At 39.5% G+C, this 20,336-nt stretch overlaps 2 protein-coding genes across 4 annotated transcripts; both read right to left on the bottom strand.

Moving 5' to 3' along the window:
- Positions 1 to 518: 518 nt before the first annotated feature.
- LOC113010930 (SH2 domain-containing protein 1A-like) lies at positions 519 to 7,529 on the bottom strand. Of its 2 annotated transcripts, none has more exons than XM_026150218.1 (5): positions 7,467 to 7,529; positions 6,488 to 6,887; positions 2,325 to 2,385; positions 2,089 to 2,227; positions 519 to 1,924 (listed from the first exon to the last, which is right to left on the bottom strand). In XM_026150218.1, the coding sequence occupies exons 2-5, from the start codon at positions 6,637 to 6,639 to the stop codon at positions 1,875 to 1,877; spliced, it is 402 nt and encodes a 133-aa protein (XP_026006003.1). In that variant the 5' UTR covers positions 6,640 to 6,887; positions 7,467 to 7,529; the 3' UTR covers positions 519 to 1,874. The 2 variants fall into 2 exon arrangements, with proteins under 2 accessions (XP_026006003.1, XP_026006004.1); XM_026150219.1 differs by having other exon boundaries at positions 2,089 to 2,224.
- A 5,911-nt stretch (positions 7,530 to 13,440) lies between these two features.
- Positions 13,441 to 16,819, bottom strand: LOC113011286 (uncharacterized protein CXorf38). 2 transcript variants are annotated; one of them, XM_026150760.1, is made up of 7 exons: positions 16,563 to 16,819; positions 16,224 to 16,355; positions 15,103 to 15,168; positions 14,780 to 14,902; positions 14,428 to 14,577; positions 14,116 to 14,316; positions 13,441 to 14,013 (listed from the first exon to the last, which is right to left on the bottom strand). In XM_026150760.1, the coding sequence occupies exons 1-7, from the start codon at positions 16,764 to 16,766 to the stop codon at positions 13,882 to 13,884; spliced, it is 1,008 nt and encodes a 335-aa protein (XP_026006545.1). In that variant the 5' UTR covers positions 16,767 to 16,819; the 3' UTR covers positions 13,441 to 13,881. The 2 variants fall into 2 exon arrangements, with proteins under 2 accessions (XP_026006545.1, XP_026006546.1); XM_026150761.1 differs by lacking the exon at positions 15,103 to 15,168 and having other exon boundaries at positions 16,563 to 16,817.
- Between the last annotated feature and the right edge of the window lie 3,517 nt (positions 16,820 to 20,336).

The following is a 20,336-nucleotide window of genomic DNA, read 5'->3' as shown; positions in this document are numbered from 1 at the left end:
ACATAACTTTTCTAATCTGTAAAATGACCTTAAATCCACCTTTACATAATTACCAGCTAACAACAGAAAGGCTACAGTTCCACACACCGGCCTAAAGAGATTTCATGGCGATCACCATAGCGATTCTGCTTTAGAAACATGAGCAGGCAGAAATAAAGGCTGCAAGACTGACTGCTTACATCTGCCTTTATTACATGTTGAAGATCAACCTTTCGCTACTGGGCTTTGAATAGTATTAAGCAGCAATTTTTTTAATTAAAAGATATTTTCAACAAGATATAATCAGATAACTAAGAGCAACTCATCGTGTACAGATCTCCTGTCTTAATGTGGGACATTACACGTAAGCTTTACATTTATCGTTGGAAACTGAAATTGGCCGGGCCGCGCTATGAATTCTGGGATATGGTGGGCCACAAAGGACACACCCGACCGATCCTTCAAATTCGGGGAAATGAAGGACGCATTTGAAGTAGTCGACGGATTGGGACAGCCTTCGTCACCTGGCTGTGACGTAATCGGCCATCAAATGCAGCCTCCGAAGGATGCAGCCTACATTTGGGACACAGCTCTTGTGTCCTCTTTCTTTCAGCTTTTGTCATCCCTCAGATTACATTTATTACACATTAACCTTACTTTTCTCCCTTAAAGACACAACAACTGTATCTTTAGCTAGCAAAAACACTGCTTGCTAATCTGTACAGGAACCATTTGAGTGGATGCTAATATTTTTTGAGCTGTTTGGAATTACTTGTCATACTTACATGTTTTTTTTAATTACCTCATTTATGCTTGCCCCTCCTCTGTTACACTTTTTTTTACGTGTTTATGTTACTCAGCTTTTGCAGCATGAATGTCTGACAGGAACAAGAAAGTGTGCAGGCTTGTCCACAGCATCAGTGGGGAAAAACCACTGGCAGAACAGCTGTATTAGCTTTAAAGCATCTTGTTTTAAACTGCCCTTAATGAATGAAGGTGTTGGCAAGAGTTGCAGCTGATTCGCGCAAGACGAGAAGCTCTGTTTGTTTTATTATCCATCTTCTACCTGTCCATAAGAAAAGAAATTTGCACATTTCCACCCAGAATTTACTGTTTGTATACATTTCACAGTCACAGAATTCTATACAAAACTCCTATAATTGATCTGAGATAGTTTTTAAATATATTAACATTTAATTAGTAGCATAAGTTTAACAGATTTCATACCATAAAGTCATTTTCAGACCTGCTATCACATGTTGTCAGTTATTGAGATCTGTGAAAATGAAAAAAAATAAATGAACAATTAAAGTCGTTGCGCCAGAAAGTTTGGTGCTCACAATAGATTTCACGGTCTACCTTTCCTGCTCTGCTGCGTTTGCTACGTCGTTACAATGAGCGAGCATAAACCGATAAACCAGAACTCAAACAGTTCACTGTACACGACTTTCTCAACGAGACAGAATGCAAACAAACGTCAACAATCTTGATCCAAATACAGCACTTGTCAAAACTTCTACAACATAAAACATTACATTAAGCCTGACACCATTTGGACAGAAATCATTGATGTATGCACCCAAAAAGGCACAAACATCGATGAACGTAGGTCTGATGAAAAAGACACTGCATAAAATTAAAAAAACAAAAACAAAAGAAAACTCAAAAAACCAGCAACAAAAAAGTGCTCCCACTCATGGCGTGTGTTAAAACATTTAAATATCTTTCAGTAGCAGTTTGCGGGCTACTGAAAATATGTCTTAAACCATGACTAAATCAACACAAAAACTGAAAATAAATACACAAAGAAATTGAGAAACAGGGGCAGACGAGATGAGCGAGGCGCTGTGGTTTCTGTCGGTTTGATCGTCTGAGAGATTAAGAGCACGATGGCCTCAGTACACAGAGCTGCTGCTGCTGTTGTTCATTTCCATGTAAAGAAACTCTGTGGTGGAGATCAGTGAGACTGTGTTAGAGGTGACTAAATAGATTATGAGTCAACATAGACATTTTAAATGAGTTTACGGGTGTGCTTTTGCCTCCGTGGGTGAATGGGCCCTGTGTGTAAGCAGGGAAAAATATGCGCATGTGTGTATTTGTGTGTCATACCTTCGCCCAAGCTGTTTCGTACTCGTGTTTTGTCCAGGGGATCTGTGAGCGGGGCTATTCCAACTACAGCAGTCCTCCTGTAGCCTTCTATTAGTGCCTCCAGAGTCCTAAATGTTGGTGATCTGGCTGTTGAATCCTGCTAATCAAAGAAACAATCCCACATACACAAAACTATAAATGCCCGCCTTATGTTGTGTTTGTGTGTGTGTGTGATCTATATCTGTGTGTACCCCCACCTGAAGGCACCAGCCATCGGCAGAGCGTAGGAGCCTGTAGGTGTGAACAAACGGTGCTTTCCTGTAAAAAACAACAACACAAAAAACGACAATTCTTAAGTCCGAATGACTTTCTTTAAAATCTGGTGTATCTGAAAGTGCATATCTGAAAGAGACACAAAATGTGGTTTGGGGTGGAGGATGATTCAGTGATTTCAGATGTGTGTTTCACAACCTGAAACGAGTTGCCAGAGCAAATCTGATTGATGTGTATAGTCATATTTTCCTTTTTTTGTTGCTTATCGTATTATCACCCTGCAAAACAAAGGTTGCAGTCTGAATTATTGTGTCACGGCATGTGGCAAATATATTTTTAATAGAGGGCGTTGTTAAAGGCTTATTGTATTGTGCACTTCTGACACGTACACATGTACCACATGTACTCAGCTTTTGTTACATTTCTACATACGCAGTATGGGACACCAGCCACACTGCAGAGAACAGCCCAGTCTGGACTACATTTATGCTGGCTGCCTGTATAAGAGAGCTACCAGCATTACTAAGGACTCAATGTCACGGCCTGTGACCCGGCATTTTGAATTCACTTTTTATTTTTTGATTTGTTATATGATATTGAATATATGCTTAGTTCTGGTGTTGCCATTATTAGTTAGGATTTAGTTGAGTTTTATTCTAGTTTAGGTTCCCATCTATGTCCCCTTCTGTGAGTCTGTTCTTGTCTTCTGTGCTAGTTGTCATGTCTACGTCTCTCAGTGTTTCCTGTTATATTTTGAAAGTCTTGTTTCTATGTTTACTGTGTTTAATGTACCTTACCCTGTTGTGTCATGATGTTCAATTGTGTCAGCTGTTTTCCCCATATGTTTCCACTTCCCCTAATCACCTCTGTGTGTATTTGGTCTTTGTGTTTTCTTTTAGTCATCGTCGGGTCATCTGTATTCCTTCATCATGTATTCTGCTCAGGTCGTGTTCAGGTTTCATGTTCTTGTACATCATATTTTCTCGCACGTCCCTGTTTAATGCTCGTGTCAGTTATCATCAGTGTTGGTCAAGTTACTTGAAAAAAGTAATCAGTAATTGATTACTTCCCCCAAAAAGTAATCCCGTACTTTACTGATTACTTATTTTCAAAAGTAATTAATTACTTAGTTACTTTTTAAAAACACAATTTACAACCTGAATAGGTGATAAAGCAATAGATCTTTCAGCCCAATTCTACTTTTTCTACATAATCCATCATACAAAATGTAATCAAATGGAAAAGTCTCTTTTTAAAACTTGTTTTATTAGTTTTAGTCTTTTAACTTTATGCATCAAGCAAAAATGTAATTATATGCAACATTCTCTGACTGGAAGAAATTTGTTTAAATATTTAAACCTATTTTCTGCACATTCCAGCACATAAAATTAAATATTTTTTGTGTTTACACTCACTCTTTCAAATAGATGCAAGTAAAACACAGCAGAAAATAAATAAAGTCAAAGACTAGCGGTCCTTTTGCTCTATTTTCACCTGTAAAGCAGGAGTGGGGTAGGTGGAGGTTTACCCTGGTGTAGGTGTGCCGCGGCGGTCAGTGGAAGAATCCGCGAGTTTCTCTGTGAATTTCCCATTACGTGGTAGCGCACTCAGTGCTTGCTTGGAAGTTTAGGGGTTTTTTCGCTGTAAAAAGAAGTTTTCTTCCCACGCACAACGGACACTAATGTTTTTGTCACTTTTTATGGAATCAAACTCAAAGTAAGGTCAGTACTTCCACGCTTTAAACGCTGCATGCTCATACTCTCTCCCGCACTCGATATGTCATCCATTGTTGATCTGCACGCAGCTGTTGCCATGAATGTCGCACTTGCTTACGTCACTGTCGTGAGACATTCTCGCAAAAAAATCACGGTTTTAGTAACGCAGTAACGCAGCGTTCCTACGGGAAAGTAACGGTAATCTAATTACCGTTTTTGCAATAGCAATCCCTTACTTTACTCGTTACTTGAAAAAAGTAATCGGATTACAGTAACACGTTACAAGTAACGCGTTACTGCCCATCTCTGGTTATCATAGTTATCACAGATTGGTCATAGTTCAGTTTTTCCAGTTTGGGTTTTACTTTAGTTTTTGCCCTGCTCGCCTCTGATTTGTTTTGTTCTTCGTGTTTAATCAGTCTGGCTCATTTTTTTTTTAAAGACACAGTTCTGTCTCCTTCCCTGTCTGCACTTGGGTCCACTTCATCATCACACCGCTGTGCCCTGCCGTGACACTCAGTGTCTCAGATTTGGCAAAAGATTGCTGTATTTTTGTTTGTTTGTTTGTTTGTTTGTTTGTGGGGTTTTTTTGTTTTTTTAAAAGGCTCTAACAAAACTGCAATTTGCATCCCACCCCGAATGCAACAATGTGGATGCTTTTCTGATTTAACAAAGATCGCTTCAGGTTCTGCGTAACTGAGATGACATTGTGAAAATTTTAGTCCAATAAGAACTCAACCACAGCCAAGTATAAGAGTAAAATACTGCTTAAACATTGGTGCAACAGCGATATCGATCTGTGTAAAATATCAGTATATTAATCAGAGGGGCCAATTTTAGCTTGTGGGTAAAGTTTTAAAGCAGGAAGTACTTTTTTATTTATTTATATTATTTTACTTATGTTTTCATACAGGGCTTATAATGTATTTTTAAATGGGGGCATAAGTTCTTTCACCTAAGTATAACTTAAATACTTCCTGTCATAATTTTCAAGTACTACATAATAGCAGTTATAATTTCACTGGAGATTATGAAATTTTTCATTTCATTACACAGTGGGACTTAAGTCGTGGTTATAATCAAGATAAGATTAAATAAATAAATTGATTTAATAATATTTTTTTATTATCAATAATCCAGGTACTTTTATTTATCCAGGTAATTTTATTTATGCTACATTTAGCATAAAATAAAATAACATAAAATATTAGAAATGTTCTATTTAAATGCAACATTTATCAAATGACGTAGTGTCACAAAATGTCGAGTGTAACAAGCATCGTTTTAACAGTTTTAGAAAAATGGTCAATTATTTCCTACTTACATAGTGGGGCTGCAGGCTGCATCCTAACTATTCTAAATAAGCATTATTTTTGGTGTACTCTATTCTGCGTAGTGTTCTGTTGTTTAGTAGGAAATTACTATTTCTAATTTTTAATATACAGCATGGAAAAATATGAAATTTTAAAAGACTGAAGACGAGGGAGGACACAACCTTTCAGTCTGTGACTCCAAGGACCTCTAGAACAGTTCATTATTCCAGGTCAGTTAAGCTGACTCAGTGGAGCTTTCTAAAAAACAGTTAAAAACTTTTTTGTTTAATCGGGACTCCTGTTGATGTTCTTTTATTGTGTATGTTTTTCTTTTCTTCTGTTTTAACCTAGTTCTCTATCGATATTGATTGTGTTTTCATTGTTGTGCAGCGCTCTGTGACTCTCATGTCTGTGAAAAGCACACTACAAATAAGCTTTACTTACCTTGTTACACTCTCTAAAAGCTTTCCTTACCTTTAAACACATATCACTGAAATGCATAACAACCAGCAGCCCAAAAACCCAGTGTAAGAAACGGGGATTAAGATACTCGATAATAGACCCCACACCCCCTAAAAATACTGAGTCATTACAACAACTGAGAAAACGACAACTGAGCATTTCTCCTTTAATCTAAAATATCAGAACCAGACTCCGAGATTGTAGATTTATATTGCTTCATTTTGTTTTTCACAGAGCATTTGCACATTTCAGTCTAGTTGTGTGAAAATGTGTCCCAGTTGTGGGACTACGGCTTTTCTGTGTGCACGCTTGTCTACACGCACTCCCAGTGTCTGTGTGAGTTTTTTCTGGTTTTTTTTTTTCTTGTAAACCAATCCAACAGTAATCATTAATTATAATAAGTAAAGCATCATTTGTGTAGTTTTTATTTTAAAATACCAAGAAGGTATTTGTTACAGCGTAATTAGTATCTCCTCAGTTGTTACTCCCTTGTATCTGCAGTGTGAAATACAAAGTTAATATCACAGCGCTCTGTATATGTACTCATAAATACATACATAATTAAATCAAAAATATCCTAGTAAACTCATAAGTTTGCACAACTACAAGAAAACTGGCACTTTGGGTCACACTTGTACCGCTCCTCCGGCAGCTCACCTCACACACAGACAGTAGGCCCCCCGCACTGTGCTGCTGTCTCTCAGTAGAAAGCTGCCATCATACCCGAATCTCTCCAGCAGCCGCTCTGTGTCCTGACTTCCAATACTCCCATAGTAAATTGACTGTACCAGCCTCCCCTCAGTCTCCATGTTGGCTCAGTGGCAGAAACCCATCTGAGCCTTTTTTGCCAAAGTGCAGCAGACACCAGCAGCAGAGGAGTGTGTGAAAGGCTATGAGGCAGGAAAAGCCTTTCTGGTTTTCACACTTTTGTGTCATGCAGCTGCACTTCGCACGTTCTTGCACTTTTTTTAACCCGAATCATGCCTTTTATCTGTTGAAAAGCGAAAGTTTGTTTTCTCCTTTGCTGTTCGGCCCCTTTCGAATTGTTGTTCTTGTTCTGCAAGTCACAAAAGAGAGAAACAGAGGAAAATACTAATCAGCCGTGTTCCACCGCTTTAGGAGTATTTCTAATGCTACTGTATATACAAATGAAATGAACTGACACACATGTGTGCATGTGCAAGAGCCACAACTGGGACTGAAAGAAAAAACATTTAAGCAGACAGTTTATATATGTCTGAAAATATATAAACCACACACATAAACCACACACGTATGCATACAGAGGTTCAAACTCAAAATCTCAATCACAGGTGTGGTTTGGCACTACCATGTTTATTTGTGGAAAAAAACTTAAAAATGGAGCTGAAGTGAAGAAACGCTTCGAAGAAATGTTCCTAATAACATTAAACAGCAGCATGAAGGAGCATCCTAGCTATACCGATTAGCCCAAACAACAGCACAGCAACACAACTGTAATAGATCCAGTAACTCTATTAAGAGTAATGACCTTAACTTTTTCATGAAAACTTTTTCGTGGTGTAAATCAGCTGTATATCACCACACGTTTTTTTGGACGTTTATCTTATAATAATCACGCATAGTTAATTATGTCAAAGAACAGAATGGGACTCACCAAGCACTTTAAATGTGTGAACCTGATTAGCTTCATTGGCCCCTTTTTCACTCCAGATTTGAGCATTTTCCTTGTTGGATTTTCCCGTTTTTATATTTAAAAAACTTATCGCCTGTATATACTCCCATGTTAGTTGCTTTTATTGTTTTAACGCTCCCCTTTAACGATAATAATCGAAACATCTATAAAGAAAAAAAAAAGCAGCAGCAAAAGGGATTTGTCGGGTTTACTGCATGTCATAACTATCTCCACCAGATGTCGCTGGTGTCGCACTAAGGAACAGCAGCCACCATTAAACCGCTGGAGAAGAAGTCAATTTCTTCGTTTATTTCCCCTCGCCTCACTGGGCGTGACTGCTTCTGGACTTCTTCTGGGCAAATAATGATTAACCGTAAAAATTTGACCCGTTGAATCGACTGTGTTGTTCCGCCTCAGACTGAAAAACATAAAGCAGCCACATAAAACTGTGCAACCCGCATTTCAGCTGCAGCATTCAGGTTTGCACCACATCACAGGGAGGAGGACCTTCACGTTTGAAGCCTGTGTGGGAACTGGAGGAGATGGTTTCAGTGGTTGATGTGGACCGGTGTTGTGCCAAAAACTGACTTCCGGTTCTTGGCAAGAAGTAGCTGCCCATATTTGAAGTGTCACAAATAACACGTTGGCATGTAATATGTGAAATATATGTCAAATGTGACCCTCGTGAATGCTATGAAGTCTCCTTGGGCCACAAACAACATTTCTGTCACAAGGTAGAAGCCCCAATCAGTTTTTAGCAAAGTGATTTTTATTTATCTTTTATTTATACAGTCTAAAAGTCTGGTTGACATTTTTTTAAATGTGTTTTTAAGAGTAATCTGGCCAAGAGGGCTTTTCTACTCTACCTGAGCGCGCTATAGAATAGAATAGAATAGAATTCAACTTTATTGTCATTGCACATGCACAGGTACAGGGCAACGAAATGCAGTTTGCATCCATCCAGAAGTGCTTTAGTGATATAGATATATTACAATATATATTAGCAATAATATAGATATGTGAGTATATTACAGAAATGGGTCTATTATGGTCAGTGTTGGGACTAACGCGTTATTAAGTAACGCGTTACAGTAACTACGTTATTATTGTGGTAACGAGCACGGTAACTAGTTATTATGCCAAAATCAGGAACACGTTACTCGTTACTGGGATTTAGATAGGGTCGTTACTCGTTACTTCGTGTGGTGGCTATCGCGGAGCTTCCACAGATTCAGTAACATTAGCAAGTGGTGGAGGCCCGCAGGTGGATGAAGGAAAAGGGACGCAGAAGGAAAAGAGACCCGAGGCGGCCGCCGGTCCAAGTGTGAACTGAACTTCAGGTAAGAAGTTATGACCTGCAGTCTCTCTGGGTCAGATATAAACCAAGTTTAGGTGGAGTTTATTTTCGTTATTCTGACTTTTTCCGTACTGCGTGCTAGCTAGCATGACGGAGTTTCTATACAGCTGGGTGGTGCTATGAAGTTAATGATGTTGAACTTTATTTTGTTCATAAGTTATTAGAGTTGCCAACCGTCCCGTCTGGTATTCAGAGAAAATATTACGCGTTTCTTATTGAGGTGAAAAGAAACAGTTTGTCCCGTAATTCAGCTACAATGAAAAAGGCACAAAGCTGGAGTTATTCTGTGTTTACGCTGCACAGCTGCCTCTTCTCTCATTCTCTCCCCTCCCTCTCCCGTTTCTACTTCAGTCATGAAAACTGATCAATGATCAGCTGATCGGCTCTCTTGTTTGTTTATCGCTCACTTTGCGCCGAAAGAGGAAACCAGTGGATGTCGCGCTAGACAACAGCAGCACGTTTAAGCTTGATCAGCTGTTGTTAGAATTTATTTAATATTAATTTCTAGTATCAGCTGATGTTTGCTGGAGCCACAGCTGCAAAAAAGCTGCTGGTCATGATATGGTTTGGTTATCTGGTGAGAGGGAAACATGAAGATGAAACCAGGAGATGTCCTTACTGAATCATCAGAGCTGAACAGGTGATGGAGAAGCAGGTTTACCCTTTAGGTGACATGAATGAGTTGAAGGGAAGTTATGAACTGTTTCTGAGAGACAAATAACCCCAGGATCCTTTTTTAGGTAGCTGACAGCTGGTAACTGTGCAGGGGCGGGTCTCAAAGTGTTGCCAGGGGGGCAGGTAGGGCATTAACAGGGAGAGGTGGACACAAGGAAATACTTTTCTTTCTTATTCTCATTTAAAATGTCTAGCTTTTAAAAAATAATTATCTGAATCTTACAACAAACGATTGATAGATTGATGCATATATACCATCAAAACAGTGAACATCACTGTCACAACAGCGTTTGTTTTCATTCAAAGGCTTTAAGATTTTTCCTATAATGGTGGGCCGGTCTCTAGTTAAAATACCCGGGCCAATTTTCTGTCCCAGTCCAGCCCTGTATGCAGCTCATCTGCAGTCTGGTGTTGCCTACATCTTCCTATTCAGAAGACAGAATTTCTGAGTTCTGAGTACAATCGAAAGCACCACGACTGCAGTTTTTGTGTTGGATGTAAAAGGCGCACATGACTCTGTGACGTAGGCTAGAATCATGGCAGCAGTCAATGACGGTCCAGGCGTGGGATTTCTCTCGTGGAAATATGCACATTATCTTTTCCTTTCTATTGGTAGGTGGCACAGTGCACTTGTGGCAAGTAAGCAAGCTAGAAGACTGGCAAAGTTATGGAAGCAACACATTAACAAGAGAATTCGGAGTAAAACCAAAGTTACTTTCCCTAGTAACTAGTTACTTTGAAAGTAACGAGTAACTTGAAGTAACTGAGTTACTTTTGAGAGAAGTAACTAGTAATGTAACTAAGTTACTATTTTAAAGTAACTTACCCAACACTGATTATGGTATGTTATAATGTACACGGTATGAAGTTTGTTGTGAATATTCTATAACTATAAGTATGTACAGGCTGTAGTGAGTACAAGCTTTGTACAGGATATGAACAGGATATAAATATGAAAAACTATACAGAATATGAAATAAATAACTTTACAGAAATCTGAGATATACAGTTAAACAGAAATGGGAACTATGCAAGTTGTAAACAGTTGTAGGGTTAAAAATTATCGAATGTACAGAATGATTATTTACACAGAGCTATACAGTAGTGCAGTTAAGATAAGTGAGGGTGTAGATAGTTTCTACAGAGGCTATATAAAGTGCTATACAACTTGCCTTCTATGTAAGTGCTTTCTATCTAACATTCATACTCCTATGGATGCATCACATAACAACTTGGGCTTCGATGTCTTGCCCAATGAAATTTGGCATGTAGACTGGAATCGAACCACCAACTTTCCAATTAGTAGATGTTCTACTTCCTGAGCTACAGCCACCTCTACATTATGATTTCTAAAAACATCATAATGCTGAAAAAAAGCTTAATAATTTTGAGCTGTCATCATCACCTGATTCAAACAGCAGATAAGCATCACCAGTCCTCTCACCGCAGCCTGTAGCACACATCAAAGAACAGCAAGCATACGGAGTGATTGTTGGATACGTCATATTAAAGATGCTAATGTTTTTGTTTTTCATTTAAACTGTAATTACAGCAAACAGTACAGTGGTTAGAACTGCTGGCTCATGGCAAAAAGGTTCTGGGTTTGAATCCAGCTGGGGCCTTTTGTGTGCAGTTTGCATGTTCTCCCCATCTCTGCGTTGGTTCTTTCAGCCCTGTGATAGATCCAGTGTGCACCCCACCATTTACCTAATGACAGAAAATAAATGGATGGATTTGTCTTTTATTTATATAGCACCAATTCACAACAGTTTCCTTAAGATGCTTTACTGGTCAAAAAAATGAATTTCCTGGGTTTTTTTTTTTTTGGGGGGGGGGGGGGGGGATTGTCTCATTGTTTCCCCTCTGGTGCACCTGTTGTTAATTTCATTAACCTCGAAGCAGCTGAAACTGATTAACAACCCTCTGAAGCAGCAGTAAAGCAAGATGTTCTTGGACCTTATTGGAGGTGGGCATGTCACTAGCATGTGCATGATGTGCATGCACATGCTAGTGACAAAGAACCACCTGTATATTTTCATCTCATTTTAATTCACTTTTGCATACATTTGTTTCAGCCGCTGAATTCACTCAGCTCATGTTGGTGAAATATTTTCCTGCAGTTTGCACTCCTCACTTTCTATGGGTCACCAGAAGAGCACATGCATTATATATATACTGAATATATTTTCTTCACTGCTTGTTACAAGTAAAAATGACATCGGGTCCAGTGGGATAATGACTCAATATTTTTTTCCAATCTCCTCTTTATGTGTGCTCCCAAAGTCCCCACAGTCCCCGTCTGTCCCAGAAGATATGTGAATCGTCTCAAAATAATCCACTGTCAGTGGCATCCTAAAAAAAAAATCATCTCATTGTTATCTTCCTGTCAGACTCTTCCCATCAATGACTGTCTTTGTCAAAACTCCTACAGATATCTTCCTAAATCCCATCAGGGGTAATTATATGTAAATCCATCTCTCATTTCACTTTGTGGTGCTGTGTGAGCTGTGCATGGCACATGTTTATCATTTAGAAAATATTTTTCAGTATTTTATTACTTTACACATATTATGGCATTTAACATGTTCATGGGGTTTAAAACAGAGAAAAAAGAGAAACCTGCCATCGCCTGACGTGAATACTTTAAAATAATGCCTGGTAAAAAATCCACTACCTAGGACCACCGGATGAGTATTTGGACTCTTGCTGAATCAGCAACATGTCAGATGGTACAGACCTCACTTTCACCTTTTCCTGTTTAGATTACCCATGTACTGGACGGCTACAGCGTGCATATCTGCACTCTCTGGAGGGTTTGTGAGTGATAGAGAGATTTTTAAGGCTGTCATACCTCTCCTGTCCCCAGCATGGCTGTCATGATTAGCAAGCATTTCCCAGTAGAAGAAGAAGAAACTTCACTAGCCAGCCTCTCAACCTGAAAGAGCCAGGTGCCAGTGGAGACGTTATTTAGGAGGTTCCAAGAAAACAACCCCCTCGCTCTCAAGCAGCCCGGATTAGTTGTTTACAACTGCTTTTACCTCCTGTGCTACGAGTGGTCTCCTGGCCACAAAGTAGAAACAGGAAATCTGTATGTGGTTTCTAACCACAGTCTTATTTTCATTCGCTACTCATATCTCAGGCCCAGACTCAGAGCCTCACTCACATTAAAGCATAAATATAAACACATTAGAAAAAAGTAGTTTTTACTTCGCATGCATGTGTCAACACACAGGGCGCACAGCTGACAGCAGAGCCATCATAAAGCACACGCTTATGAAACAAATAGAATAAAAGATTAAAAGAGCAGGTGGTGGCTGTCGGCTGCTCTGTGCTGGCGTCGTCCTGAGTGCACTGATACCCGAGTTTGAGATAAACCTGGATCCATAAATATCACTTTTGATTAAGTACAGTTTGAATTTGGCAAATTACAAACCAAGTCTCTCTCTAAAGTCTTTACCATCCATTTTTTAAGTCAATTTGCAGATTTGGGGTGGAATTTCTTTTTTCTTCTGATGTTTTGTCTGCCATCTAGTGGGGGCCTTAAAAATAAAGTTCTGTCTGGGTACTCCGTCTTCCTCCCTTCCTTCCTTTTTTTTAATTGTTTTTCCAGTTTACTGGTGAGAGAGAATATCAAACAAAAATCCAGAAAAACACAAGTTATAAAATACAAAGATTTGTATCCTGTCGCAAGTGGCAGCATATATCTAATCAAGCACTCTGACTGCACTTTAATACTATTTTATGTACGTATATACACATTCCAGAGAGAAAAGACTAGCAGCTAGCAGCTCTACCCCTCAGCCTCCTGGTAGATGCAAACTATGTTATTAATTTAATAATTAAAATCCTACGTCTCTCCTTGGTTTGTCTACACCAACCTCCTGCCCAGCTGGGTCATGACAATACTGCATCAGCCTTTCACGGTTGAGGGTTAAAAACTATTGTTTTATTTAGATTTTACTTCTGTACATCTTTTAAAGTTATGGCTTAAAATAGAAAAAGAGCTCAAATGACCTAAGACACCAAATAAACTAATGTTCCCTTGCCCAGCTGCCAGCTGTTTTTAGCTTAGACAGGAAGAGAACACTTATTCGTCATGTGAACTACAGCTTTCCATTTCTGTATTTCCGTTTTGACAATGACTCATAAGGTGCCCATTTTTTATTACAATCAACTGAAAGTTAAGACTGAAAAATGTGCAAAAAACCGGAAAGACTTCAAAAGACTTTTTTCAAATATTATAATATACAATTTTTAAAAAATAAAGCCCCACTGTGCTTAGATATAAAGCCCTCATCCTTCAGATTAAGTTCTGAAGTTAAGCTATTTTAAGTATATACACGGACACAGAACACAAAGTGCTCCTCATTCACTTCCTCCTCTTCCTTTTTCTTTGGCCATTAGAGAGTTGATGGTTTGCAGCTCTGCAGAGAACCTCTCATTAAGATCTTTGTTGGTTTGCAGGAACCCTCCCAGACTCTTCAGCCGCTCTGTGTCCTAAAGAAGCAGTCAGCAGAAGTCATGAAACATACTCCTTTTATGCATTATGTGTAAAATGCATAAACAGAAATGAAGGAAGGCCTTCGTTCCTTTTCCCACCTGTGTCTGGCTATCAGTATCCTCATCAGCAGCATGCAGCAGCTCCTGCAGCATCTCTTCTAGCAACTCAGCTTCCCATTGGCCGACGTCAGCACCAGACTCCTTATGGCTGACAAAATCAGCCTCTAATCCATCGCCCAAGCCACCAGAATCCATTTGATCCAAACCAGACACATATATTGACAAATTGAGGGTCAGCATCTAGGAAGAAAAAAATACACAGAAACTGTTACAGAACACAAACACACGCAGACAATAGTTCGCTTCTATTGCAGGGCATTTCCAGCGGTGGCGCTACACAAACACGCTTACCTCGTCTATTTTGTTTCCAACTGTTGCCATCTCAGGTACGTGTCTGAACTGATTCACAAAGTGGTTCAGAGCGGTCCAGTAGTGTTGCATCCAATCATCTGTCACACGGTACTCAGAAGAATGCATCAGCTCATTCCTGCATCGGATCACCTGGAAGTAAACGAACACGTTACAGAGTACCGGTTAAAACTATCATCACACCCTTTCAAATCAATCTGACCAGCCATAGCAGGAATACAACTCTGGAAAATTATAAGACAACAACTGAATGAAATTGGAAAAAAGTATAAAGTTTTTACATGACTAACAGAAAACGTGAAAAGTGCCCGTTTGAACAAAAATCAGTGAGTACCTCTCTGACCAGTTTTGGATCCACGAATGAGAAATACGTGCAGTAGTTGATCAGGTTAAGCAGAGCAGGGGCGTCGCATTTATCCGCACCCTTCACCTTCGCCTGACCTCGTGGCATGAAGGCCTGCAGACAGAGAGAGAGAGAAAGGGGCTGCCATTAGCTCCATGCACTCTGCATCTTTCTACAAAATGCAATGTTTACATTTTTTTTTTTTACTTTTAAAGTCAATTGTTGTTATTACATAGTACTTCAAGATATAACAAGAATAATGTTGTTAAGCAGCTCCAATCCAACGAATGGTTTGCAAAGACATTGAAACTCACCATCTTCTCTTTGCTCTGGTGGCTCCTGACTGCAGACTTTGACAGTGATGTGTAATCTCTGACGAGCTGCAAGTTCAGTTACAAAAATGCCTTTTTGACTGTAAATTTCAAGTTCCTATGAACAGCTGCCCAATGCAAAAATCCATGTCAGAACTTTTACCTCCTAATGTGGTCATAAACTAACAAGAAAACATCAGGCAGGACATGTTCATCACAGACAAAAGAGCCTGTGTGACGCTCGGAAAGAATTCCTGATGCCTTCAGTGATCACCGGCTACATGTATAATTACTATGGTGAACTGTCTGCAGTACAGCGGCAAACTTTGGCTATGTGTCAGAAAATAAAACCATTTATCAAACAACTTCAAATCCTTTGTCTAAGCTGGAGCAAAAGTGCATTTTACTACAAAAGCAAATCAATAAAGCTGATTTCCTGTACATTCAAAGGGGTGAAATAGAGAAAACAGCACACAATACATTTATCAAACTTCTTAAATTAAATCTGAAAGCCTGCACTTCAGCAACATTAGAACTGTGTCATTGTTAAACACTTTATGAGTCTGTATGTTTTTGCCCTGCGCTGGCACAGTTATTATAACTTTGTATTTTCTAATTAGTTTTCGGGGGGGTTTTTTTTCATTTCGAAGTTTTGCTTTGAAGTCACTTTCATTTCAGTTACTTTCCGTTTCGCTTTTTATTGTTTGAAAATGCTTAGAGTTTTAGTTGTCATTAGTTTCAGTTTCTAGTCCTTTTAATTATTTAATAAGCTGACTAAGTCTTGTTAACATCAGGAATCTCACAAACACATCCAGCAAAGCCTCATCAGGGAAGTTGTGATAAGATTTTTTTAAGCCAAACTAACCAAAAAATAAAGCTTCCTCTATATTTTTTATTTTTATCTTAGTTAGCAGGTCAAAGTTCCACCAAGACTCAATTTTATTTTACTTACTTTTTTTTAAGTCACGCTTTTCACACAGTTTTAGTTTTTTGTTTACTTTTAAGTTTTACTGTTAGATACCAGAAACATGCACCTCACAGATTCTGCTGCTCTTTCTAAGTTGGGGCAGCAGCTCATATTACAGCTGCGTCTCATAACGCTGGCTTTGTTATGTGCTTCCTACCTTTGCCACCTCCCAGTGGTCTGTCCTCCAGTATGGAGGGAAACAGTTGTCCCAGTTGACTGTAACATCAGGCTGCCTGTGGTGTCTCAGGATCGCCTTCTGCCACTCTGAACACACCTTGCATCCCGACAGCTACACAAACATAAACATACTTGCTGTTTAAAACCTATGTGAGTTAGTGCGACAACAACAACAACAACAACAATAATAAAAATAAGCTGAAGATCTACTGAGAGCACACGGCCTATAATAAAGGTGGCAATAAGCTCGTTGTGGTTGATCACCTGCCACAGGTAAGGGCATTTAAGTGGCACCAGCTCATTAAATGACGAAGCACACCTTATTCCCTCTAGGTTTACATGAATCCCTGCACGGGCTCCGGAGCACAGCGCTTTGATTAAGCAGATCTCCGTGGAAAGCCCTCATGTGTCGGTCGGTAAACGGGAGGAGGCCATCCTTCAGTATGAGCAGACAGCGTCCCGCTTTCAGCCAGTTTGTGTACTCTCTGTCGTTCAGACGAGCCGCCAGCTCCGCGCGGACCATCTTCAACTTTCTTCCTGTACACGACACAGAAGCAGCGCGAGTTCGCCTTCGTCATTAGCGCCGCCCACTTTGTGCAAACAAGCCACTGGCCGCAAGATGGCGCCATTTACTTTGCTACTGCTAACCTAGCGGCTTTCAAGAAATATGGCTCTATTCAAAGGTCCTAAAGTGCTGTGTTTTAGGAATAGGTGTTGTGATTTATCCGTGTGTCTGTCACACAGAGTTCAAATGCCTGCAGAGAACTACTGGGAGGGACTTGAGAGCATGCTGGGGTGTGGACTGCTTTCTGGCAGACATTTGTTTGTCCAGAGTTATAGTGTGAGGGTTTAAAAGAGCCAAAGCTACTCCTGCGCAACAATTAGTGGAATGAGCTGTCACATTTTATCTAAAAGGAGCTCATTTGTGCATTTCTTTCTCCCCCTTAAAGGTTCCCATTGATCCTGTTGGGTTGGTAGCTTTTACTGATACAGATGCAAAGATTAAAGGCTGACTCATGAGCACTGCAGCTGATGCTTCATGACAGAGTCGAGATTATTACTGATGATAGCCCATAGAAACATAACAGCAGCAGCTCCACGCACAGCAGCATTACAGGAGCGAAAAATAGGTTGAGCTGACGAGTAAGAAGCTGTAGTTTGATCAAATCATGGGGACAGCTATTTAAAAATGCATTCTAAATGTAAAAAGATGATAAATATTTGACGTTACAGGGCCAATTTATCCTCATTACAAATAAATAATGAATGCATCATAGGAGCAAACATATTTTGCCAGGTATTTGGATGAACAAGATGGGATTTCTACTGCCACCTTAATGTCCTTTGATGTTAGTGCCTTGAAGCACCAACTGCAGCAGTATGAGAAGCTGAGGAAGAACAGTCCTCGTTTACAGTGCGATCAAGTCAGCATTAGCAGGTCGAACGGGTGATGCTGAAGTAAGTTTTGATCACTCTCTATTCCAGTGTGTTTCGCACTTTGTGTTGCTTTGTTTTCACAACCGGATTTATTTTCTTTATCACTTGCTTTATGGTCAGGTTTAAGCACCAAGGCTTAGTTAAGTTTACACACCAAAAACAAAAGATCGTGACTGGGTTAAAACGTACACATTAAAAATACAGTTTTTAACACTGCACCACTAGATGTCAGTAGATTGTTGATTGCAGGTGACTGAATTGTTTTCTTACTACTACAATTGCAAGTAGGCCTACATAATCCTAGCTACGTAGATGCTGTAGGACATGGCGGGTCCACAAACTGGAGCCCATACCTGAGCCCCGTGCATTTTCTTCTGTTTTCTTTTCTGTATTTTTAATGTCCAAGTGTCCATATGTGACGAGTTGGTGGAGAGAGTCTCATCGATGACATAATATGGTACAGCAATGGAAACTTTGTGCATATCTGAGGGATGCTTGAAGCTTTGACACAGTATTTAAAACCTTATGAGTGAGAATAGATTGACACTAAGATACTTTTATTTATTTCTTTGCAGTTACACTAAATCAAGTTGCTTTCACAAATTTTAGTCTTTAATCGCTGAGACTTAAAAGCAAACTGTAAAGGCAACATTGACTACCAAACAGATTAAACAACTGAGTTAACAAGTCTGTGCCTATATTTACCTATTTACCCATAATGAATGCGTGGTGAATGTTTGCTCTCCTGTAAGCTTTGCTTTGGTCTCCTTTGCAGAGAGGAGTAGCTGGCTCTGAAGCTGCTGCATGACCTGCTTTGTTCACTAGCGAGTTTCCAACTGTGTGGGGGCTTTTTCACCAAAATTGTCTGGCCAGTGCATCTAAAAAAATACACATACTGATGATAGCTTGCAAGAGCTATAGACTGTAAATAAAAGGTGCATGTTGCCTCTTGCTGAAAAGTGCAACTAATGATTAAAGTCTTTTAAACTTCTAAAATTAACTAAAGCTTGCAGGAGATAAAAACAAACAGACTTTGTACTGATGATATCAACTAAAGTTGAACTAAAGCTAGACTGCACTTTAATATAACATCCAATTAGTACCACAACATGAAAGTCAGGTAATCCTTTATTTAACTAGGCAACACAATGAAAAACTTTCTTTTTTACAAGTCTCCTGAGGAAACAGTGGAAGGGATCAACTGTTAAAACAGTGCTCCATTTGTGGTGAAGGTTTTAGTTCAAATTTGCAGAGCATTATTATAAATGGTACTTTTAAAGCTGCAGTCTTTCTGATGGCCACCAGGGGGCATTGGATGAAGAAAGAAATCTCTTTCAGGGCTTTGGAGCGTGATGTCACGGGGGTGGGCGTGGAAAGGATTTTGGCCCGATCCGCCATTTTGGGGGTCTAGCGCAAGTGAAAAGGGAGCGAAGTCACACACAACAGCCATGGTTCGTATTTGCTGTGTGGTCGGCTGCAATGTTCGATCGCACGACCGGCAAGAGAATAAGCTTGAAAAGGGTTTATCTTTTCATTCTTTCCCAACCTGGAAGCAACATGAGGCAGCTCGTGTATCGATGTTACCAAACGAAGGCGTCTAGTCTGGATAGCAGCTGTGAGACGAGCTGATATCCAGTTCTCTTCCATCTCCAAATATCTGTTGGTGCTCCTGACATTTTCATTCCGGTAAGTTCTAAATATGTTCATATCACTTTTTATAGCCTATTAGTTTTATTTTCGATGCGCTCTGAGCTCATAGCAAATTAGAACAAACATCCTACTGAGTGATTTTGCAGAACTACCTTCTATTTATAGAGTTGCTAATTATTTGGCATTATTGCAGCAAATTTCATCCATGAAATGGATGAAACATCGTGACTGGGTTCCAGCACTACACAAGGGACCTGCTTCAAACATACCACCATGCCAATCAGATTACTTCTTCCATGTGAGGGTGAAGAGGTGACTCTCCTGGATAAGATGGTGAAGGTTTGCTGCGTTTGTTGAACAGTGTGATAATAAAACCAGGGAAAATGAAACCTGCTCCTGTTAAATATTCTTAACTCATTCACTGCCAGCCATTGGGAGTGAATGAGTTAAACCCATTGACTCATTCACTGCCATTGACGGCTATAGACGTCAATGGCAGTGAATGAGTTAAGTATTGTGCTGTTAAAATTGCTGTATTTTTTTCAAAAGATACAGTAAATAAAGTAATGTTAGTAGTGGGTGATATCATGTAAACACTCATGATTTTGTGTAAACATGTTGTCATTTGTAAACTATAAATGACATGGATTCTACATTGTAACTGATGTGATGCTCTATAAGGTGGTTTTAATAAAAAAAAAACTGGCAAAAATTAGTTTGTTTGTTTATTCAACTTTTGAACAGCGGGACTCAGTCAGTACATATTCAGTAAATGCAAATTATTTACACAGCAGTGCACTACAGGCACAAATCTAGACCCCTAGATAAAAGATTATGGGTCATTCCCACAACCCACAGCTTTACTGTGTTCCAGCAAAGTATCCAATAGCAGTGACAACTCCTCCACAGTAGCAGGTGGGATTTTTCTTTTTTGAGGACGGCTCCTTTTCCCTGTCACTACAGACGGTCTGTTTATGTTTTGATTGAGAGCCTTTTTTTGGGCAGC

The sequence above is a fragment of the Astatotilapia calliptera genome, chromosome 18 (assembly GCF_900246225.1).
Source record: "Astatotilapia calliptera chromosome 18, fAstCal1.2, whole genome shotgun sequence".
Lineage (NCBI taxonomy): Eukaryota > Metazoa > Chordata > Actinopteri > Cichliformes > Cichlidae > Astatotilapia > Astatotilapia calliptera.
Note: the sequence above shows the minus strand (reverse complement) of the source record. Positions and strands in the feature narration are given on the sequence as shown.